General features: G+C 32.6%; 4 protein-coding genes across 4 annotated transcripts; 2 read left to right on the top strand and 2 right to left on the bottom strand.

Annotated features, from left to right (window-relative positions):
* Nucleotides 1-3,148: 3,148 nt before the first annotated feature.
* Nucleotides 3,149-5,245, bottom strand: LOC8285071 (UDP-glycosyltransferase 83A1). Its single transcript, XM_002526071.3, has 2 exons — nucleotides 4,543-5,245; nucleotides 3,149-4,160 (listed from the first exon to the last, which is right to left on the bottom strand). Exons 1-2 carry the CDS (start codon nucleotides 5,039-5,041, stop codon nucleotides 3,283-3,285), a joined length of 1,377 nt encoding a protein of 458 aa, XP_002526117.1. The 5' UTR covers nucleotides 5,042-5,245; the 3' UTR covers nucleotides 3,149-3,282.
* Nucleotides 5,246-8,361: 3,116 nt separating this feature from the next.
* LOC8285070 (UDP-glycosyltransferase 83A1) lies at nucleotides 8,362-10,214 on the top strand. Its single transcript, XM_015723527.3, has 2 exons — nucleotides 8,362-8,985; nucleotides 9,091-10,214. The coding sequence occupies exons 1-2, from the start codon at nucleotides 8,505-8,507 to the stop codon at nucleotides 9,975-9,977; spliced, it is 1,368 nt and encodes a 455-aa protein (XP_015579013.2). The 5' UTR covers nucleotides 8,362-8,504; the 3' UTR covers nucleotides 9,978-10,214.
* A 106-nt stretch (nucleotides 10,215-10,320) lies between these two features.
* LOC8285069 (receptor homology region, transmembrane domain- and RING domain-containing protein 1) lies at nucleotides 10,321-11,104 on the top strand. Its single transcript, XM_002526069.2, is given in 2 exon segments — nucleotides 10,321-10,941; nucleotides 10,943-11,104. Coding segments are annotated over 2 exon segments (699 nt in total). The 5' UTR covers nucleotides 10,321-10,329; the 3' UTR covers nucleotides 11,030-11,104.
* Nucleotides 11,105-11,189: 85 nt separating this feature from the next.
* LOC8285068 (probable LRR receptor-like serine/threonine-protein kinase At3g47570) lies at nucleotides 11,190-14,891 on the bottom strand. Its single transcript, XM_025158600.2, has 3 exons — nucleotides 12,079-14,891; nucleotides 11,604-11,974; nucleotides 11,190-11,459 (listed from the first exon to the last, which is right to left on the bottom strand). Exons 1-2 carry the CDS (start codon nucleotides 14,753-14,755, stop codon nucleotides 11,619-11,621), a joined length of 3,033 nt encoding a protein of 1,010 aa, XP_025014368.2. The 5' UTR covers nucleotides 14,756-14,891; the 3' UTR covers nucleotides 11,190-11,459; nucleotides 11,604-11,618.
* Nucleotides 14,892-16,661: the final 1,770 nt, after the last annotated feature.

The following is a 16,661-nucleotide window of genomic DNA, read 5'->3' as shown; positions in this document are numbered from 1 at the left end:
AAAATTAACTTAAATAAAAACTTACTATTAAATATATATAAAAAAAAAATTCCGGGTGTTATATAAGATTTTGTTATTGACATATTTATAATATCTTTTTTGCTACCATTAATAGCTATCAATAATATTTATCTAAAATCGCCGCATAGTAAAAGAATTTTCCTGCCGAATAAGTTATTTAATTTATCTTCTTCTATCTTGCATAAAATATCTAATGCTTCAAAATAATATTTATGACTCATAGGAGTCTCATATGAAATTATTAAACTTGTTTCTTCTTTTAACCTTGCTATTTGAGTCCCTTTTTTAATTTCAGATATAGAAAATTTATCTATATTAATTGGTGTTTTAAATTTAGAATGAGCTGTTCTACCACCTGATAATAATAATGCCGAAATTCTAGACGAAGCAACTACTAAAATAATTTTACCTTCCGATATAAGTTTTGAAATAATAACTTCATATAAATACGTTTTGCCGGTTCCTCGATATCCGTAAACAAAAAATAATTCTCTTCTATTGCATTCAACGATACTAATAATAACATAATCAAGCTACCATGTTTATATTTAATTCAGGAATATTATAATTTAGTTCTTTAATAAGCAATTGATTTTTGATATCACCAAAAAAACGATCTATCAGGCAATAATAAATTAAAATCTATTAAAGAAATAGAGTTTTTATTAAAGATTTTTTTTAATTCGAGCAATACCCTATTTTTTAAAATAATTATCAGAAGTAGTCGTAAAAAAAAATTGTAAATTCTGATGCAATTGCGGATGCGAAGGAGCTGTCAGGGGTGGTTTGGGCACAGACAAAAAAGAGGAAGTATGTGAAAGTACCAAAACGGCTGTTTCCTCCTGTATTGTTATTACATTGATATTAGTCAACCGTTGAGATTGATTGCCATGGTGAAAGTACATTGAAGGAAATACATTGTAGCACAGGGTAAACCTAACAGGAGTCTACAAAGAAGAGAAGAAGCTCGTCCGTCCTGTAATAATACAAACCCAAAAATCATTAACGTTCATGACATAATACAGGGACCACGAATTTCGGGAAACATGTATTTCTGGCAGCTTTCGTGTTACTTTGTCCCGAAATTAAAGTTTGTTTTGCGTTGAGGAATTGTAATTACATACTGTGTCCATTGCTCCAGCAGAATTATATCTGAAAAAATATACAACAATCCAATTCCATAGACAATATCAAAATATGAATACAGATTTAGGTACAGAAACACAAAATTGCTGTACCTGTTCATCCATGCAGAATCAACAAATCAGTCATATAGAATAATATATTAGCTCAATCATGATGAGAAGAAAAACAAAAATATCTTTCTAGTGATGAATGATTTTATCTCATTTTTATTTGAGAGAAAATAGTGAAAAAGAGGAATTTATTAAACTTTTTTGGAGATTTGATTAGAAAAAAAAAACTCTTTTTAAATTGGATTTACCTTTAAAATAATATTTTTTTACTTTTTAATAATTTTGTTTATCTAAATTGTTATGGTTTTTTTTTATAAGGTTATGATGATCTTTATCTGATATTTATTTGAGAAAAAATAATGGGAGAGAGGTTGGTTATATCTATTTTAAAGAATTGATTTGAAAAAAATTGAAATAATCTTTTTATCTTTTAATAAGTTTATTTATTTAAATTTCTTTTATATTGCTATTTATTTTATTTTCTCTCTATTTCCGCTTTAGTATATATATACTCCGCAGTAGTTAATTTATATAAATTTTTCTGTGAATTTTCAAGCCAATATAGGGATTACCTCTTTTTCTTTTTAAAGAAAACAAAAAAATAAAAAATATTGAGATAGTTTGTATCCTTAGAGAAGAGGGTATATTCCACGTGTAATAAGAGCTAGAAGTGATTTATAAAAATAATATAGTCATATCTCATCTAAAATTATATAAATGAAATGATAATAATTTTTTTAATTTAACTAAAATCTTAAATTTTAATTTTAAATATACATTTAAGCTAGTAATTTACTATTTGTAATTATTATTCAAGTTTTTTTTTTTAGTCAAACTAACTCTAAGTAATAGTATTTTTATTTTAGTTGCAAAATTGCATATGCATGTATTATAATATTTTCTTGCAATCAAATCTAAGGGGAATTAAGAACTTACCATCATCAATCAGCTTAGGAACGTTAGCTATCAAAAGAAACAAGGCAGCAGATGCAGGCAAATCGCAGCCTCCAACTTCTCATGCCCACCCCTACAATACATTGATGGCATCCTCATCGCTGTCCAATTTCTGGTTCAGGAGCTCCTCAAGCTTTTTAGGCATGGCTTGCCTCGCCTAATTTTCCAATCTCATTTTGTCATCATCAGGGCCCATTCCATCTGGGGATTGAACTTATGTCATGATCATTACTTTCATGCATGACGCTAAGCACTCTCTTGCTATTAAGGTTGTAAAGCTTTTATTATTTTTAAGATAGATATTGAAATTTTTTATGATTGATATAAATATTTATTATTTATAAGTATAATATTTATTAATTTATTAATGGATATTTGTCATTAATGAAAATCATATTCACTAATTAATTTAAATAAATATTTATAATATAAATATAATATAAATTATCTTTATGCATTTGGTAAATAAAATTGATTAAGTAAATTAGTCGGTTTGATTCTAATTTTATTATTTAATAAAATTAGTTTTATTTTTAACTTAAAAAAATTTGATGATTAATCAAACTTACCTGTTATATTTTTATTATTAATGCTTACTTATTTTTATATTTGTGCTATGAATAAATATAAATTTTTAAAAATATTTTCTTCAATATTTACATTTTACATGTATTATTTAAAAATAGAAATATCTTATAAACAATTTCTTACGTTACCGAACTCATTTTTTCTTCTCTTATTTTATTTTTTTCTTAATATTTTAGTTAACTAAAAATCGTAATTGAAAAACTGATTGTTTCGATTAGCCAAACCAACGATTAACCGAATATTTTAGTTTGATTTTTGATTAAAAAATGAAAAATAAAAAGTTGAAAACAAACGGTCAATTAACGGTTTAAATAGCAGAACCGGGCACACCCCTAATTTTATCTTACCTTTTCTATTTAGACCTCATTAACTACAGTGACCGCCAAAAATGATACAAGTTTCTAGATTATTAGTTTGGTAGCAAAACACATTAAAATGCAAATTCCTTGGGATTCACTCTCTAAAACCTTAACTTTTCATAGAAAGTAGGTTAATACAAAGCAAGATTTAAAATGTGTATCCCTTATGCTCCCAACCAATTGATGAAATTGATAAAATTTGTTGAGGACTGGCCACCTTCTCCAATGGTGTCTCTAATTGTTTCCTTCAGCTTTAAGGACCTTTCTCTTATACTTTTATCACCAAGCAATCGCTCCACCTTTCCCTTAACTTCCTCCTTCCTTATGATTCCATTTTCATCCCTCTCAAATCCCAAACCAACTTTCCAGATACCACAGATGTAGTCTTTGTTAAGACACTGATCACCAAAGTAAGGCCAGCACAAGAAGGGCACCCCATTACTCACTCCTTCCATGGTAGAGTTCCATCCACAATGGCTAACAAAACAAGTAATTGCAGGATGGCTTAGGACCTTCTGCTGTGGTACCCAACTCACAATTCTCCCATTCCTGCTCTGCAATTGACCCGGGCACTCTTTGATCGATTCTTGGGTGGTCATTCCTGGACGAGCCACCCAAAGAAAGGGCTTGTTAGTGAGTTGAAGTCCAAGAGCTAGTTCTTCAAATTGGGTTTGATCAAAAACTGTGAAGCTGCCAAAAGCTACATATATCACTGATCGGGATGGTTGTTGATCGAGCCATTCCAAGCAAGAAGAGTCCTCTTGCCAGAACTGAGCTCCTGAAGTTCCAGTATTGTAATTTGACAACAAGGGGCCAATTGGCAGGAGCTTTTCTGTCAAGGAAAATGCGTCAGGCTCAAGCTCATAAGTTGAATTGCACAATTGCCATTCTGCCAATTGTGATTCTTCAACGACTCTTTTGATGTATTTGAAAATAGCTCTCTGTGCATTTGAGTCGCCAATTAAATTCCACGGGAAGTTTCCTGTGTCAAAGGTGGGGATGCCCGGAGACAGTTGAATCATCTGTTTCTTGGCTGAGAATCCTGGAATGGCACAGTTGTTAGATACTGTTTTCAGATTGTGCTGAAGGGCAAGTGTTCTATCCAGCATTGTGACATCAAGCTAGCTGTTGAAATAAGTATTATCAAATATGCGTACTAACAAGTTCTGGAACTAGTATATTTGGAAAAAGAATACATGTTTTCATCAACAGGGATTAATCTGATCGGTACTTAGATGAGAAAGATTTTAAGATTTTAACATTAGAGTTTTCAGTTTTCCACTTCAAAGAAATAAAAAGAAATTCATAGCTAGATTAGATGCACAAAGTACATAACTTAAGACGAGCAAATCTAAACTTGGATAAAAGCATAGGTATAATTTTATATTTTTCTGTGACCAAATAACTATAAAGAAAGAGCTTACCATCAGCATTAATACATCCATCGTCAATAAGCTTAGGAATGTTTGCTCCCAAGGAAAACGAGGCAGCTGATGCAGGCCAAACCACTGCTAATTTAATCCCCATTTTCTCTGCAACTTCCCTTGCCCACCCCACATGTCCATCAGCAATAATACAATTGATGGCATCATCATCACCTTCATTGGTCTTGTTGATATTTTGTATGAGCTCCTCAAGCTTTTTGGGCATGGTGCTCAAGATTGCCTCACATAACTTGCCAAGATCATTTCTATCACCTTCAGGACCCATCCCATCTGGGATTGAGACCAAATTAACGGTAGAACCTAAAGGGTCGCCATTGATTTCAGCCATTGCACTAACTACCCTCTTGTGATTGAAATCTGTATGGATAAATGTTACTTTGAATCCAAGACTGGCTATTCTTTGAGACAAATGCATCAAGGGGTTAACATTCCCTTGAGCTGGATATGGTATTACTATAACATGTGACCTCCTGCCCATTTTCTCTTTCGATTCTTTATAGAGAGAAAGAGAGATCTAGAACCCCCAAAAAAGGAAGAAAAGGAAATCCTGAATTTCATGTGTGGAGCTTTGAGTTATATATACTAAAGGGTAGCAAAGAATGACTTTTCTTCTCTGTTTAATAGATGTCTGCATGGTGAAGTTGGCAGCCATCTAAGAGTCTTTACCTAAAAATAAAATGAAAAGGATTCATAATTTCCTGTATGGCAACAGCAACACTATTTAGTTTTGGACATTACATACTCAAATTTTCCACCTCAGTTTGTCTTAATTGTTGGTTACAGTCTTATATTATCTTCAATATCTGCCCATTCTGGATTGTCACCGTACTTTATGGATATATAATAAATCATTAAGTGAATATTAATGCAACTACTCACTTGTCTGTGTGGCCTACGAAAAGTGACTGCTTTTATAACTCCACCCTCCACAGCTTGTTTATATATTCTTTGACATTGCTCCCCCTATATAATAAAATATTTTAAAAATTAATTGTTAGTAAATAAATTTATTTTATTTTTATTTATTAAAATAAAAAATATGAAATTAGTTTAATTTGTTAAATAGATAGCAACTTATTAAATTGAGAAATTGGATAAAATGAATCAATAAGAGAGCAATTTTCTAAGAGAGTTAAAAAAAGAGTGATGTTAGCATTCTTCAAAAAATATAAGCTAAGATATATAGATTTTAACACATAAAAGAAAAAAAATTATTTAAAAACCAAACTGGATCGGTCGGTAACTGTATTCAATTTAGTTTATTATTAAAATAATTGAATTTGTGATTGAACCAAATCGAATTTGCTAAATCAGAAAGAAAAAATTGGTTCAACCAGTTTGTAGCACAATTTTTAAAATTGGCAATTGACACGCTCGACTTTTATTTTTTTGTAACCCGACCTTTTTCAGTGTATTTATAAGACGCTAAAGCTTAGGATTAAAATTGCATTTATAAGACATTAATTTATTTATTTTTTATCTTTTTAATTTTTTTATCTTAAATTTTTCTCTCTATTCATTTTTATCTTGTTTTTCTTTTTTCTACTTTTTCTCTTGTTTCTCTTCTTTATAATTTCTATTTTCCTTTAGATTTTTTATTTCTCTCTATTCTTTCTTCTTCTCTCCTCTTCTTTTTATTTTATTTTTCTCTTTTATTATTATTATTATTATTATTATTATTATTTCTTCTTTATCGCCATTCCATTATTTTTTAATATTATTTATTATGAATTATATTATTATTATTAGTATTGTTTTTCACGCACATTAGAGGCATAAATTATTATTATAAAAGTCATAATATAAAAATATTTAATAAATTAGTGTATGATATGATATTTATTAAAAATATTTAACTATTTTATGAGTATTTTTTATTGTATAGTAAGAACTTTTGTGTTATTATATACTTTATAATTTAATTAATACCTAGACTTTAAATAAACTAATAAAATATTATAATAACAATGATTTCATAAATTAATATATCAATAAAATAAAATTAAGAGTATTATATATTTTTTGATTTCTTGTCTTCAATTTTTTAAATTTTTTATTAACTTATTTGATCTCCATTATATATAATATATATATAGAAGAAAATTGTTTCATTTGTACATCCACGGGACACTCATCCCATACCATAACTTCGGATTAATTGAGTATATAGAAGGCATTATCTTCTTTTTTTCAAAAAAATTAAAAAATATTCATGGTAACCATTTTTTTTCCAAAGCAAAAAAAGATCTTGGAGATTTTAGGATTGATGAAGTAACCATTAATGCAAAAACAGCTAATTGGAAAGCAACAGTCATGTTTTTAATCCTATATATATATATATATATATATATATATATATATATATTCATCAATTTCTTATAGGATTAGGGATGTATATGATATTAAGATAGGATTAGGATTGAATTAGATTAATCACTAATTAATTATTATAGAATTAAAATTAATCATTAATGAATTTTATTAGAATTAAAAAATTAAATTAATTACATATAGAATTAGCATAGAATTAATAAGGGTTATATTACATATAGAATTATAATAAATTTTAGCCAGTTCAAAAATTTTTACATTCATACTTTTATATATATATTGTAAATTATTTCTTCCTCTTTCTTTATTATTATTATTATTAGTATTATTATTATTATTATCTAAAATATTATTTGGACAACAACATTAATTCAAATAAAAAGATAATGACAGTTAATTTATTAAAAAATTAATAGACACTATATTAAAAATAAAAATATAATAATTAATCTAAATGAAAGCATTTTTTTATAAGAATTAAGATTTTAGCGATGGATTAGCAATGAATTAACAACGACAAACAATCCATTGCCAATTTATATTTTTAAAAAATTCATTGATAATCTATTGCTAAAATTAGAGAAGATCTTCATAAAAGAGTCAATCCGTCGCTAATAAACAACTCTAGTCCCTAAGTTAGCAATGAACTATTCGCCACTAAACAAAAAGCCATCGCTAAATTAGCAACGAACAAAAAAGAATCTATCGCTAAAGCATCCCATAGCAATAGCAATATCAATGGATTTTTGTGTTTTATCCGTCGCTAAAAACAGCTTCTTTTTAATAGTGTTCTTAGATTTGCCGCTAAACACGACTTTCTTATTTTTAATGTGGGATAGCATCATTAATTTATATTTTAAATAGGTCCACCACTAATAGAAGATTTAATGATGTTATAAATTTAAAATTAATTAAGTTCTTCTAGAAAAGCTTAAGGTGCAATTTGAGATAAAAGATAGGCGTTTGATTAGCTTTTCCTAAATAGGCGACGGACAATTTTTTATTTTTATTTTTTCATTTTCTTATTATCAATGTCTTCCATATTTTTAATTGATATTATCAAAACATGGTCCACCAGATACAATTATTCCAACATAATGCAAGACTAAATTGATGTGGAGCTCTCCTCCAATTTGTTCTTTAATTATGTTTTTGCTGATCTGCGACTTATATTTTTAATTTGTATCTTCCCAACAGAGTTTGTTTAGCAATATCATATCATAATTATTGAAGTAAAATAGAAGTACAAAAACTCCAAAAAAGAAACATACTTAACTGCACCATGATAGTACCTTAACAACACTGATACAACAAGAGCAAAATGACAGAAACAACAGTTTAAAAAATAAATAAATAAAACCTATACCAAATTTTAAGAGTAATAAATTAAAGTAAGAGAAACAAGTGTTGAATATATATGTATAACTGTATATTATTCCAATTTCAAGATTCCATAAACATCAAACAGCAAGGATACAATTTCCAAGCTCCAAGGTATTAGCCATTTCCTGCCAAGCTGTTTATAGGACTGACATGAAGTTCAAGTTCAAAAGCTATATGTAAACATTTCTAATTTATCACTCTGCAGCACCAAAAGATCAGCTGGATTGATGGGCAACCCGCATATCTTAGTCATACCATATCCGGCGCAAGGCCATATCATTCCTCTTATGGTGCTCTCTCAATGCTTGGCCAGAAATGGATTCAGAATCACATTTGTGAACTCAGAGTCTAATCATCAGCTTATCAGGAATGCATCCGCATCAAATGATTATTTAGATAATCAAATACATCTTGTTTCAATTCCTGATGGACTTCAATCTTCAGAGGATAGAAACAAGCCAGGGAAGTCATCTGAAGCAATCTTACGGGTCATGCCAGGAAAAGTAGAAGAGCTTATTGAAGAAATCAATTCATCCGACAGTGATAAGATCAGTTGTGTTCTTGCTGATCAGAGTATTGGGTGGGCTTTGGAAATTGCAGAAAAGAAGGGGATTCGGCGAGCCGCCTTCTGTCCTGCAGCAGCTGCACAGTTGGTTTTGGGATTTAGCATCCCCAAGCTGATTGAAGAGGGAATCATGGATGAGCATGGTGAGTTATTACCAGATTTTTTGTTGGAAAAAAGTTGAAACTGTTGATGCGATCTTTCCTTAGTAGTTGGTAATAGCATTCTGTGATTGAGAATTTTCTTTCCAGGAACCCCAACAAAAGAGCAGATAATAAGGCTTTCACCAGCAATGCCTGCCATGAACACTGCCAAATTTGTGTGGGCCTGTCTTGGCAACAAGGAAGCACAAAAGAATATATTTGGATTAATGGTCAAGAACAACAAAGCAATGAAGCTAACAGACTGGCTCCTCTGCAACTCAACTTATGAACTTGAGCCTGAAGCGTTTAACTTGGCTCCACAAATACTTCCAATCGGCCCAATTTCAGCAAGCAACAGACAAGAGGATTCAGTAGGAAACTTCTGGTCAGAAGACTCAACTTGTCTGCAATGGCTTGATCAGCAACCGCAACATTCTGTCATCTATGTTGCATTCGGGAGTTTAACAATTTTTCATCCAACCCAGTTCCAAGAATTGGCTATAGGATTGGAACTCTCTAACAGGCCATTCCTTTGGGTTGTAAGACCAGATACAAGTAAGGAGAAAAATGATGGCTTCCTCGAAGAATTTCAAGATAGAGTAGGCAATCGCGGTAAGATGGTGAGCTGGGCACCTCAACAGAAAGTTCTTGCTCATCCATCAGTTGCTTGTTTTGTGAGCCATTGTGGTTGGAACTCGACCACTGAAGGTGTAAGCAATGGAATCCCTTTCTTGTGCTGGCCTTACTTTGCTGACCAGTTCCTTAACCAGAGCTACATCTGTGATATTTGGAAGACTGGATTAGGACTTAACAGAGATCAGAATGGAATGATCACGCGAGGAGAAGTCGTGAATAAATTGGAGAAGCTATTGAGAACTGGGGAATTTAAAACAAGAGCTTTGGATCTCAAAGAAATTGTGATAAACAGTGTCAAAGAAAGTAGTGGTAGCTCTTACCAAAACTTCAAGAACTTTGTTAAATGGATGAAAGAATAGGTAGTTTCTTCAATGAAACATCATTCAGATCATTCAAGGGCCTTTTCTTTTCAATTTTTTTCCCTTTTCTTTTGGGAGTTTTACAGAAATAATTTTGTATTAAACGGATACTTCCTGTTGTCAATGGCAAGCAAGGTGTAGCTAGAAAATAGGCAAGTTCCTTTTGTCGGTTTGCATCCTGAACGGTTTCATAATTCCAATTAGGAAAAAGGATTTCAATTTTTTTCTTTTTTTGAACTGGAAAAGGATTTTAATAGTTAATACTATTCCTTTTCTAATTAGGATTATTACATTCTCTAAGCTATCATATACATAAATCAGTTTCTTCTAGCCCGATATTCCGAATTTAGTTATGGCTGAAGAAATAGGATATAGTGTGAAAGGTATATCGGAGAGGCAGATACAGTCCAGTGATCAACACTTGGAACCAGCAGCTATTAGAGTGACTTTTCGACACTACAATGTCTGCGGGCTCTATGTGCCGAGTCATGGTCCACGGTTGATCCTACCGGAAACTTGCCGTTTGGTGAATCATGTATCTATTTGGGTGCCTGCTGGGGAATCACCAATCATCCGTAAAGTAGCTAAGACACTGCAATGTCAAACCATGACCGCGATGGGAATCCCAGAAACAGTCCATTCTGAGATTGTGGAAAAAATTGCATCTGAGGCTAGTTTTAAGCATGCCACTGGTTACTCTGCTTGGATTGTTGTTGAAATGAGAATTCCAAGTTGGTTTAAGCATGATTATGACGTCTATCTTATGTTGTTGGACATCGAAGAAGCTCTACGAACCAATGAGGATGAATTTAGAGGAAGGCAAACAAATCCTGCTACCAAATCATCTGTTGATGCATTGGAAAGATTCGTGTTTCTTGAAAATCTTACACCACCCACCTCATGCACGGTGTGTATGGAAGAGATTGAGGTTGGGCCGGAGATAATTCGGCTACCATGCTCCCATTTTTTATCATCAGGATTGCATCCTCACGTGGCTGCAGGTCAGCCACTTCTGTCCACTTTGCCGCCATGAGTTGCCAACTGATCAGTAGGCTATCAGTCATTTAGTTCTGTAGTTTGTTTTTTCTAGAAAGTCACTTAGAATAGCCTGTTTCATTTTATGGTTGAATAGTTTTATCATATGGAAAAAGTTGCAATTACAAATATCTGATCCGAAACAGATCACAAGACATGTTTATGCCAGTTGATTTTATTTATCAGCAAAAGAAATTTCAAACAAAGGATTCTATGAGAACAGTGCTGATCCCAGCATATGACTGTATGTACCATAACTTGCAAAGAATCATTGATATACTGCACTTATATTTAACTTTCGTGGCCTACAAGAGATTTAAAGTGGAAGATACAGCCAGAAAATCAAGTATTAATGCAACTAGACACAACAAACTCTATGCTGCAGGATTGTACGCTTGACAAGCCAACCAACTAGCAATTTCAGGATTGGTCCTCAACTCCGTCCACCTTCAACAGAAGAAATTAATTTATCAAAAACCTTGTGCATCAAGATTTTGAGCTTGCATGTATTGCACCGAAACTTTAAAGATCAACGTAATTAAATCACATATGCTTATATCCTGGTTGCGCGAGTACATTGACAAGATTTACCTGTATGCCTGCACCTTACAGAAGCTTGCTTCTGATAGAAGAGAGCTTCAAGGCAACATCACTTGTGCACACCCGATCTCCTGGCAATTCAGCAGAACAACTAACTCCAATATCAACGATTGAAATCAAACAATCCATAATCTTCTTTGTTCTTATGCTTCTGGAATCTATTTCACCGCTTTCCTGAAGCAATACTGGATCTAAAATCTCAGCCACTCCATCTGGCAAAGCCGATTTGGCAAATTTGTGAAGATTTAAACCCTCTTTAAACATGTCATTAGTAGGCCTCTTCCCTGTGAACATCTCCAATAAGAGAATTCCATAGCTATATATGTCACCAAATATTGACACCTGACCTCCCATTCCATATTCTGCATAATTTGTACATATCAGAAGAATTGGATATTATGCTCAAGGAAAATCAACTATAATTTGATCAGAGAAATACACATGGAAGAGAAAATTATTAAGTTACCTGGAGGAGCATAACCAATAGTTCCTCTTAATTGAACGGAGCTTGAAAGATTGGTAGAACGATTATTGTTGTCCTTTAGAAGGAATTTTGCTATCCCAAAGTCACTGACATGCCCAGTCAGTTCAGCATCAAGAAGAACGTTGCTCGGCTTCAGGTCACAGTGAACTATTGTAGTTTCACAATGATTTTGGAGATACTCCAGTGCAGAAGCAATATCAATGGCAATGTTTAGTCTTTGAAGAAGATCTAACTTCTTTGGTGGCTCATCACTTCCATCTACTACAACAGGATGCAACCACTCTTCTAGGCTCCCATTAACCATGAATTCATAAACCAGCGCCTTGAAATCATTCCCTTGATAATCAATACTTGAACATGCTGTTAGCACCTTCACAAGATTTCGGTGTCTTATGCTTTTCAAGACTTCACATTCAACCATGAAGCTCTTAGCTGCTGTTTGATGCTGCACGTTAAGCACCTTAACAGCAACGAGTTGTCCACTTTCACCAAGAACTCCTTGATATACTGATCCAAAGCCACCAACATTGATTAAGTTCGAAGAGGAGAAGCCTTTTGTGGCATCATGAAGATTTTGGTAAGACACTCTCAGAAGTGGAATTTCTGAAGATAATGCAGGTGCCTGACTTTTCTTTCTTGATCTAAGAATCAATAGGAAAGATAACATCAAAAGTGCTCCCAAAAGAACTGCAACAGAAGCAATTATTGCTTTAAGCTTTAATCTTCTATTCGTAGAACTTCTGATGTTGCAGGCAAGCAAATGGAAATCACTTACGCCTCCACAGAGCTTGTTGTTTCCCATAACTGAGGTAGAACTTGCATTCTTGAAAACTCCTTCTGTTGGCACTAAGCCTTCAAAGTCATTGAAAGATAAATTTAAACTTTGCAGAAAAGGAAAACTACCCAAGAATTCAGGAATTTGGCCAGATAAATTATTGTGAGAAAGATCAACAACTTGAAGACCCCTCAGTGCACTCAGAGATGAAGGAATGGATCCTTTGAAGGAATTGTCTCGCATGTTTAATCTTTCCAATCTGATACAACTTCCGAGACTGCTTGGGATTTCCCCAGATAGAAAATTATGATCAACATATAACACACCAAGGTTGTTCAAATTCTGAACCTTTTCAGAAAGAGCACCAACCAAATGATTGTGTGACAAGCGAAGATAAGCTGACAAGGAAGATAGATCGAAAAGTTCTGGAGGTATACTGCCATTCAAATTATTATTGGCGAGATCAAGCAATAACAAATTTTGGCATCTACCCAAGCTTAAGGGGATCATACCACGAAAACTGTTGTCATTTAACATCAATTCCGTCAGCAATGTTAAATTACCTAAATAATGAGGTATCTCCCCTGAAAATTTATTTGCCTGTAAATATAATACCTTTAGTTGCTGGAGCTTTGTAATACTGGGAGGGAGGCTACCTGAGAATTGATTATTCCCCATGTCAAAAACGTCTAGACTAACAAGATTACCAATCTCAGCTGGCATGCTTCCAGATATCATGTTATCAGACATTGACAATAGTCGAAGTCTAGTTGAGAAGTTGCCGATGCATCCAGGTAAATCACCGCCAAAGTTGTTCAAATTTATTGCCAAGCGGCGGAAATTGGTGCCATTTGTCAATGTACAGAGAAAGCTTAAGTCATTGGTACCTGCACTTCCAAGATGATTTGAGGTGAGGGACAAAGCCTCAAGTTCGTGCAAGTTTTCCAAGGTGGGTACTTCTCCTGTAAATTTGTTTCCAGCAAGGTTAAAATATAGCAAATTGGAAGCATTGGATATTGAAATTGGAATAGGCCCTGTAAATTCGTAGTTCATTAGTACGGAGAAAAATTGAAGGTTAGGAAGACTGATGCCCATGTTGGATGGAAGATTCCCTCGAAAGTTGTTTACGCTCAGGTCCATACGCACAAGAGAAGAAAGATTAAATATTGGAGGTGGAATAGCTCCAGAAAAATTATTGGTATGCACGATAAAATCTAAGACATTTGTCAACCTGCCAAGCTCATCAGGAATGTTCCCATTCATTTTATTTACATGTATAGCCAACACCTGAAGAGATGACAAGTTCCCAAAAGAAGAAGGGATACTTCCTGTCAGTGTGTTGCGATCAACACCAAAGAATACAAGCTTCGACAATTTTCCAAGTGCACTTGGGATATCTCCCATCAGTCTGTTCCCCCCCACATTGAAATGAAGAAGACTAGAGCAACTAGAGATATTGGCAGGTATTTTGCCAACAATAGAGTTATTGCGCAGATTTAGTACTTGTAGTCTACGCAGATATCCAATTTCTGAAGGGATTTCTCCGCTCAGGCTATTATTATGAAGATCTAATACTCTTAAAAAGCTCAAATTTCCTATATGATGTGGTAGAGAACCCGAAAGCTTCAAGGAATATAGCTCTAACTTGACAACTCGCTGATGGCGATTACCACATGTAACACCACGCCAGTCACAGAAATGAGACGTAGCATTCCATGACTGCAAAAGCTCAAGTGGATCATCAGTTATTTGAGCTTTGAAACTGAGAAGGGCTAGTTTATCAGTCTCGTTTCCATGTGCCTCTCCTGAGGTAGACAAACAAAGGATGCCAAAGAAAGAAATGAGGGAAACAGTAGCTTGGCTTGAAAACAATGAGTAAGGCATTTCGGCAGATTTTTTTTTTATCAATCTCTCTGCTGGTTAAGTTTCTTGCTGGATTTAGAAGTGGAGGTTCAAGTTTTGAACTGTAGTAGGTGGTGCTGAGTTGATATAGATGAACAAGCCGCGTTGCATAGGCAAATCTTACCCTTTCCATGTTCTGCCATAATAGTAAAGTATAGCGGCTAGGATTGATCAGGCCACTTGTTTAATATTCTGTATTTCCATTGTATTTAATAGAATACTGATATATGCAAATTTGACTTTTATACGAAGACATCGCAGTTTATACTTCAGATGTATTGCTTGTTCATATGTATAACATTTCTGAACTGATTCTAATCATAAAGATAGCATATAGTTAATATGCTAATTAATAAGTCATTTTTCTAGATAATAATTTTTAATTCTGAAAATAATATATTAGTTATATTTTATATATAAATTTATATGAATGTAATAAATATATTAGTTAATAAATTAACAAAGCTTTTTCATCTTATCTTCTATATTATCAATTATATTCTTGATTGAATTATTATTGCATGAATTTAATTCAGTGTTAGTCAAATTTTTATGTATATAAATATCTTTTAATAAAAAAATTTACTTTAAATTTTATAAATTAAAAATACTTATAATCAAATCAAAAGTTACATGCAAGAAGATATGAAAAATAAAAACAAAACAAAACAAACTCCACTTTTGCAGATGTGGGAAAGTATTAGATATATATATATATATTTTTTTTTCTTAAATGTAGGTACTTGTTATATAGTCACTTATTAATAAAAAGAAAAGAAAACTAATTTCAATAGGAGATAAATGTGGAGAAGAAAGTCCATTAATGCAAAGTGGCTGTGAAAGCATGTCTGGTTTACAATACAAACTGATGCCCTGTGACAAACATGTAATTAGAAAATGTAACTTCCCAAGCTATCAGAAAGTGTCAGGCTGCAACTTGGCAAGTGCCAAATAAACTTGGACAGCGGAAAGTGCTGAAGTCTACTATGGTTGGCGTGTTCAGTTTTTAATTTAAGATTGTTTTCGTGGTAGCATGCATGGCTAAGTACATAAACATCAATATTATAATAATATATTGACTTGAATTCTGCTGGATAATGAGAGCGTTGAAAAGGATGACAAACATCTTTTCACACTGGATGAGGTCAATTTGATATTTAAATCTTTCAGACTGTTTAATTAGATCCACAATCCTGTTTTTAGTTAAATAAGAACCAACTATCTATTCTGAAATTAATTATTATATCTAAGATTAGTATATGGATTAATTGTTTAATTTATAATCAATGCAAATCAATCTTCTGGTAACTGAAGAACAAAAAATTCGTAACAATCTTTCGGTTGTGGATAATAGTTATTCTTATATTTCTAAGTTGGTATTTCAAACAAAAAAATATCCTATCAAAATTCTCTTATAAATAACATATGAACCAAAATTGTTGAATTAAAATCCTAATTCCAGATTTCGGACTAAAACACAAAATCAATAAAGAAATCTGATTGAGGATTTCTTTCCCCAGCAAGAAATTATAGGTTATGAAAACTTCATATTGGCTAGGAAAAGCAGGAGGAAAATCAATGAAATGTTAACAGAGGTGATTTCTGAGAGGATAAAGGTTGCAGTAGAAGTTAGATTGTCAGGGACAGATGGGAAGTTGCTTTAGATCTTGATCCTCAACCACTGCAGCCTGTAAGGACAAATAGCAAGTTCTAATCGCTCTGTTCCTGGAATTTTACTATCTGCATCAACAAATAATAGGTTTCTTGACAGTTAACAACCCAAAATCCTGATACACTATTAAAGATACTATCATTGTTTCAGATATAAGCGCAACGAGACAGGACAAACAGTGCACTAATAAAAAGAAAGAAAAATACAAGATTCCTA

Source organism: Ricinus communis, chromosome 5 (assembly GCF_019578655.1).
Source record: "Ricinus communis isolate WT05 ecotype wild-type chromosome 5, ASM1957865v1, whole genome shotgun sequence".
NCBI lineage: Eukaryota > Viridiplantae > Streptophyta > Magnoliopsida > Malpighiales > Euphorbiaceae > Ricinus > Ricinus communis.
The sequence above is the reverse complement of the archived record's forward strand: the minus strand, read 5'-3'. Positions and strand labels throughout refer to the sequence as shown.

Bases quoted from the DNA above. Each gene is read 5' to 3' on its own strand.
- LOC8285071 (XM_002526071.3), bottom strand. From the start codon at position 5,041: ATGGGCAGGAGGTCACATGTTATAGTAATACCATATCCAGCTCAAGGG. The intron at 4,161-4,542 runs GTAAGCTCTTTC...GTGCCATTCCAG, and splicing joins TGGATGTATTAATGCTGATG to GATTCTCAGCCAAGAAACAG.
- LOC8285070 (XM_015723527.3), top strand. From the start codon at position 8,505: ATGGGCAACCCGCATATCTTAGTCATACCATATCCGGCGCAAGGCCAT. The intron at 8,986-9,090 runs GTGAGTTATTAC...TTTTCTTTCCAG, and splicing joins GGGAATCATGGATGAGCATG to GAACCCCAACAAAAGAGCAG.
- LOC8285068 (XM_025158600.2), bottom strand. From the start codon at position 14,755: ATGCCTTACTCATTGTTTTCAAGCCAAGCTACTGTTTCCCTCATTTCT. The intron at 11,975-12,078 runs GTAACTTAATAA...CAAATTATGCAG, and splicing joins TATTGGTTATGCTCCTCCAG to AATATGGAATGGGAGGTCAG.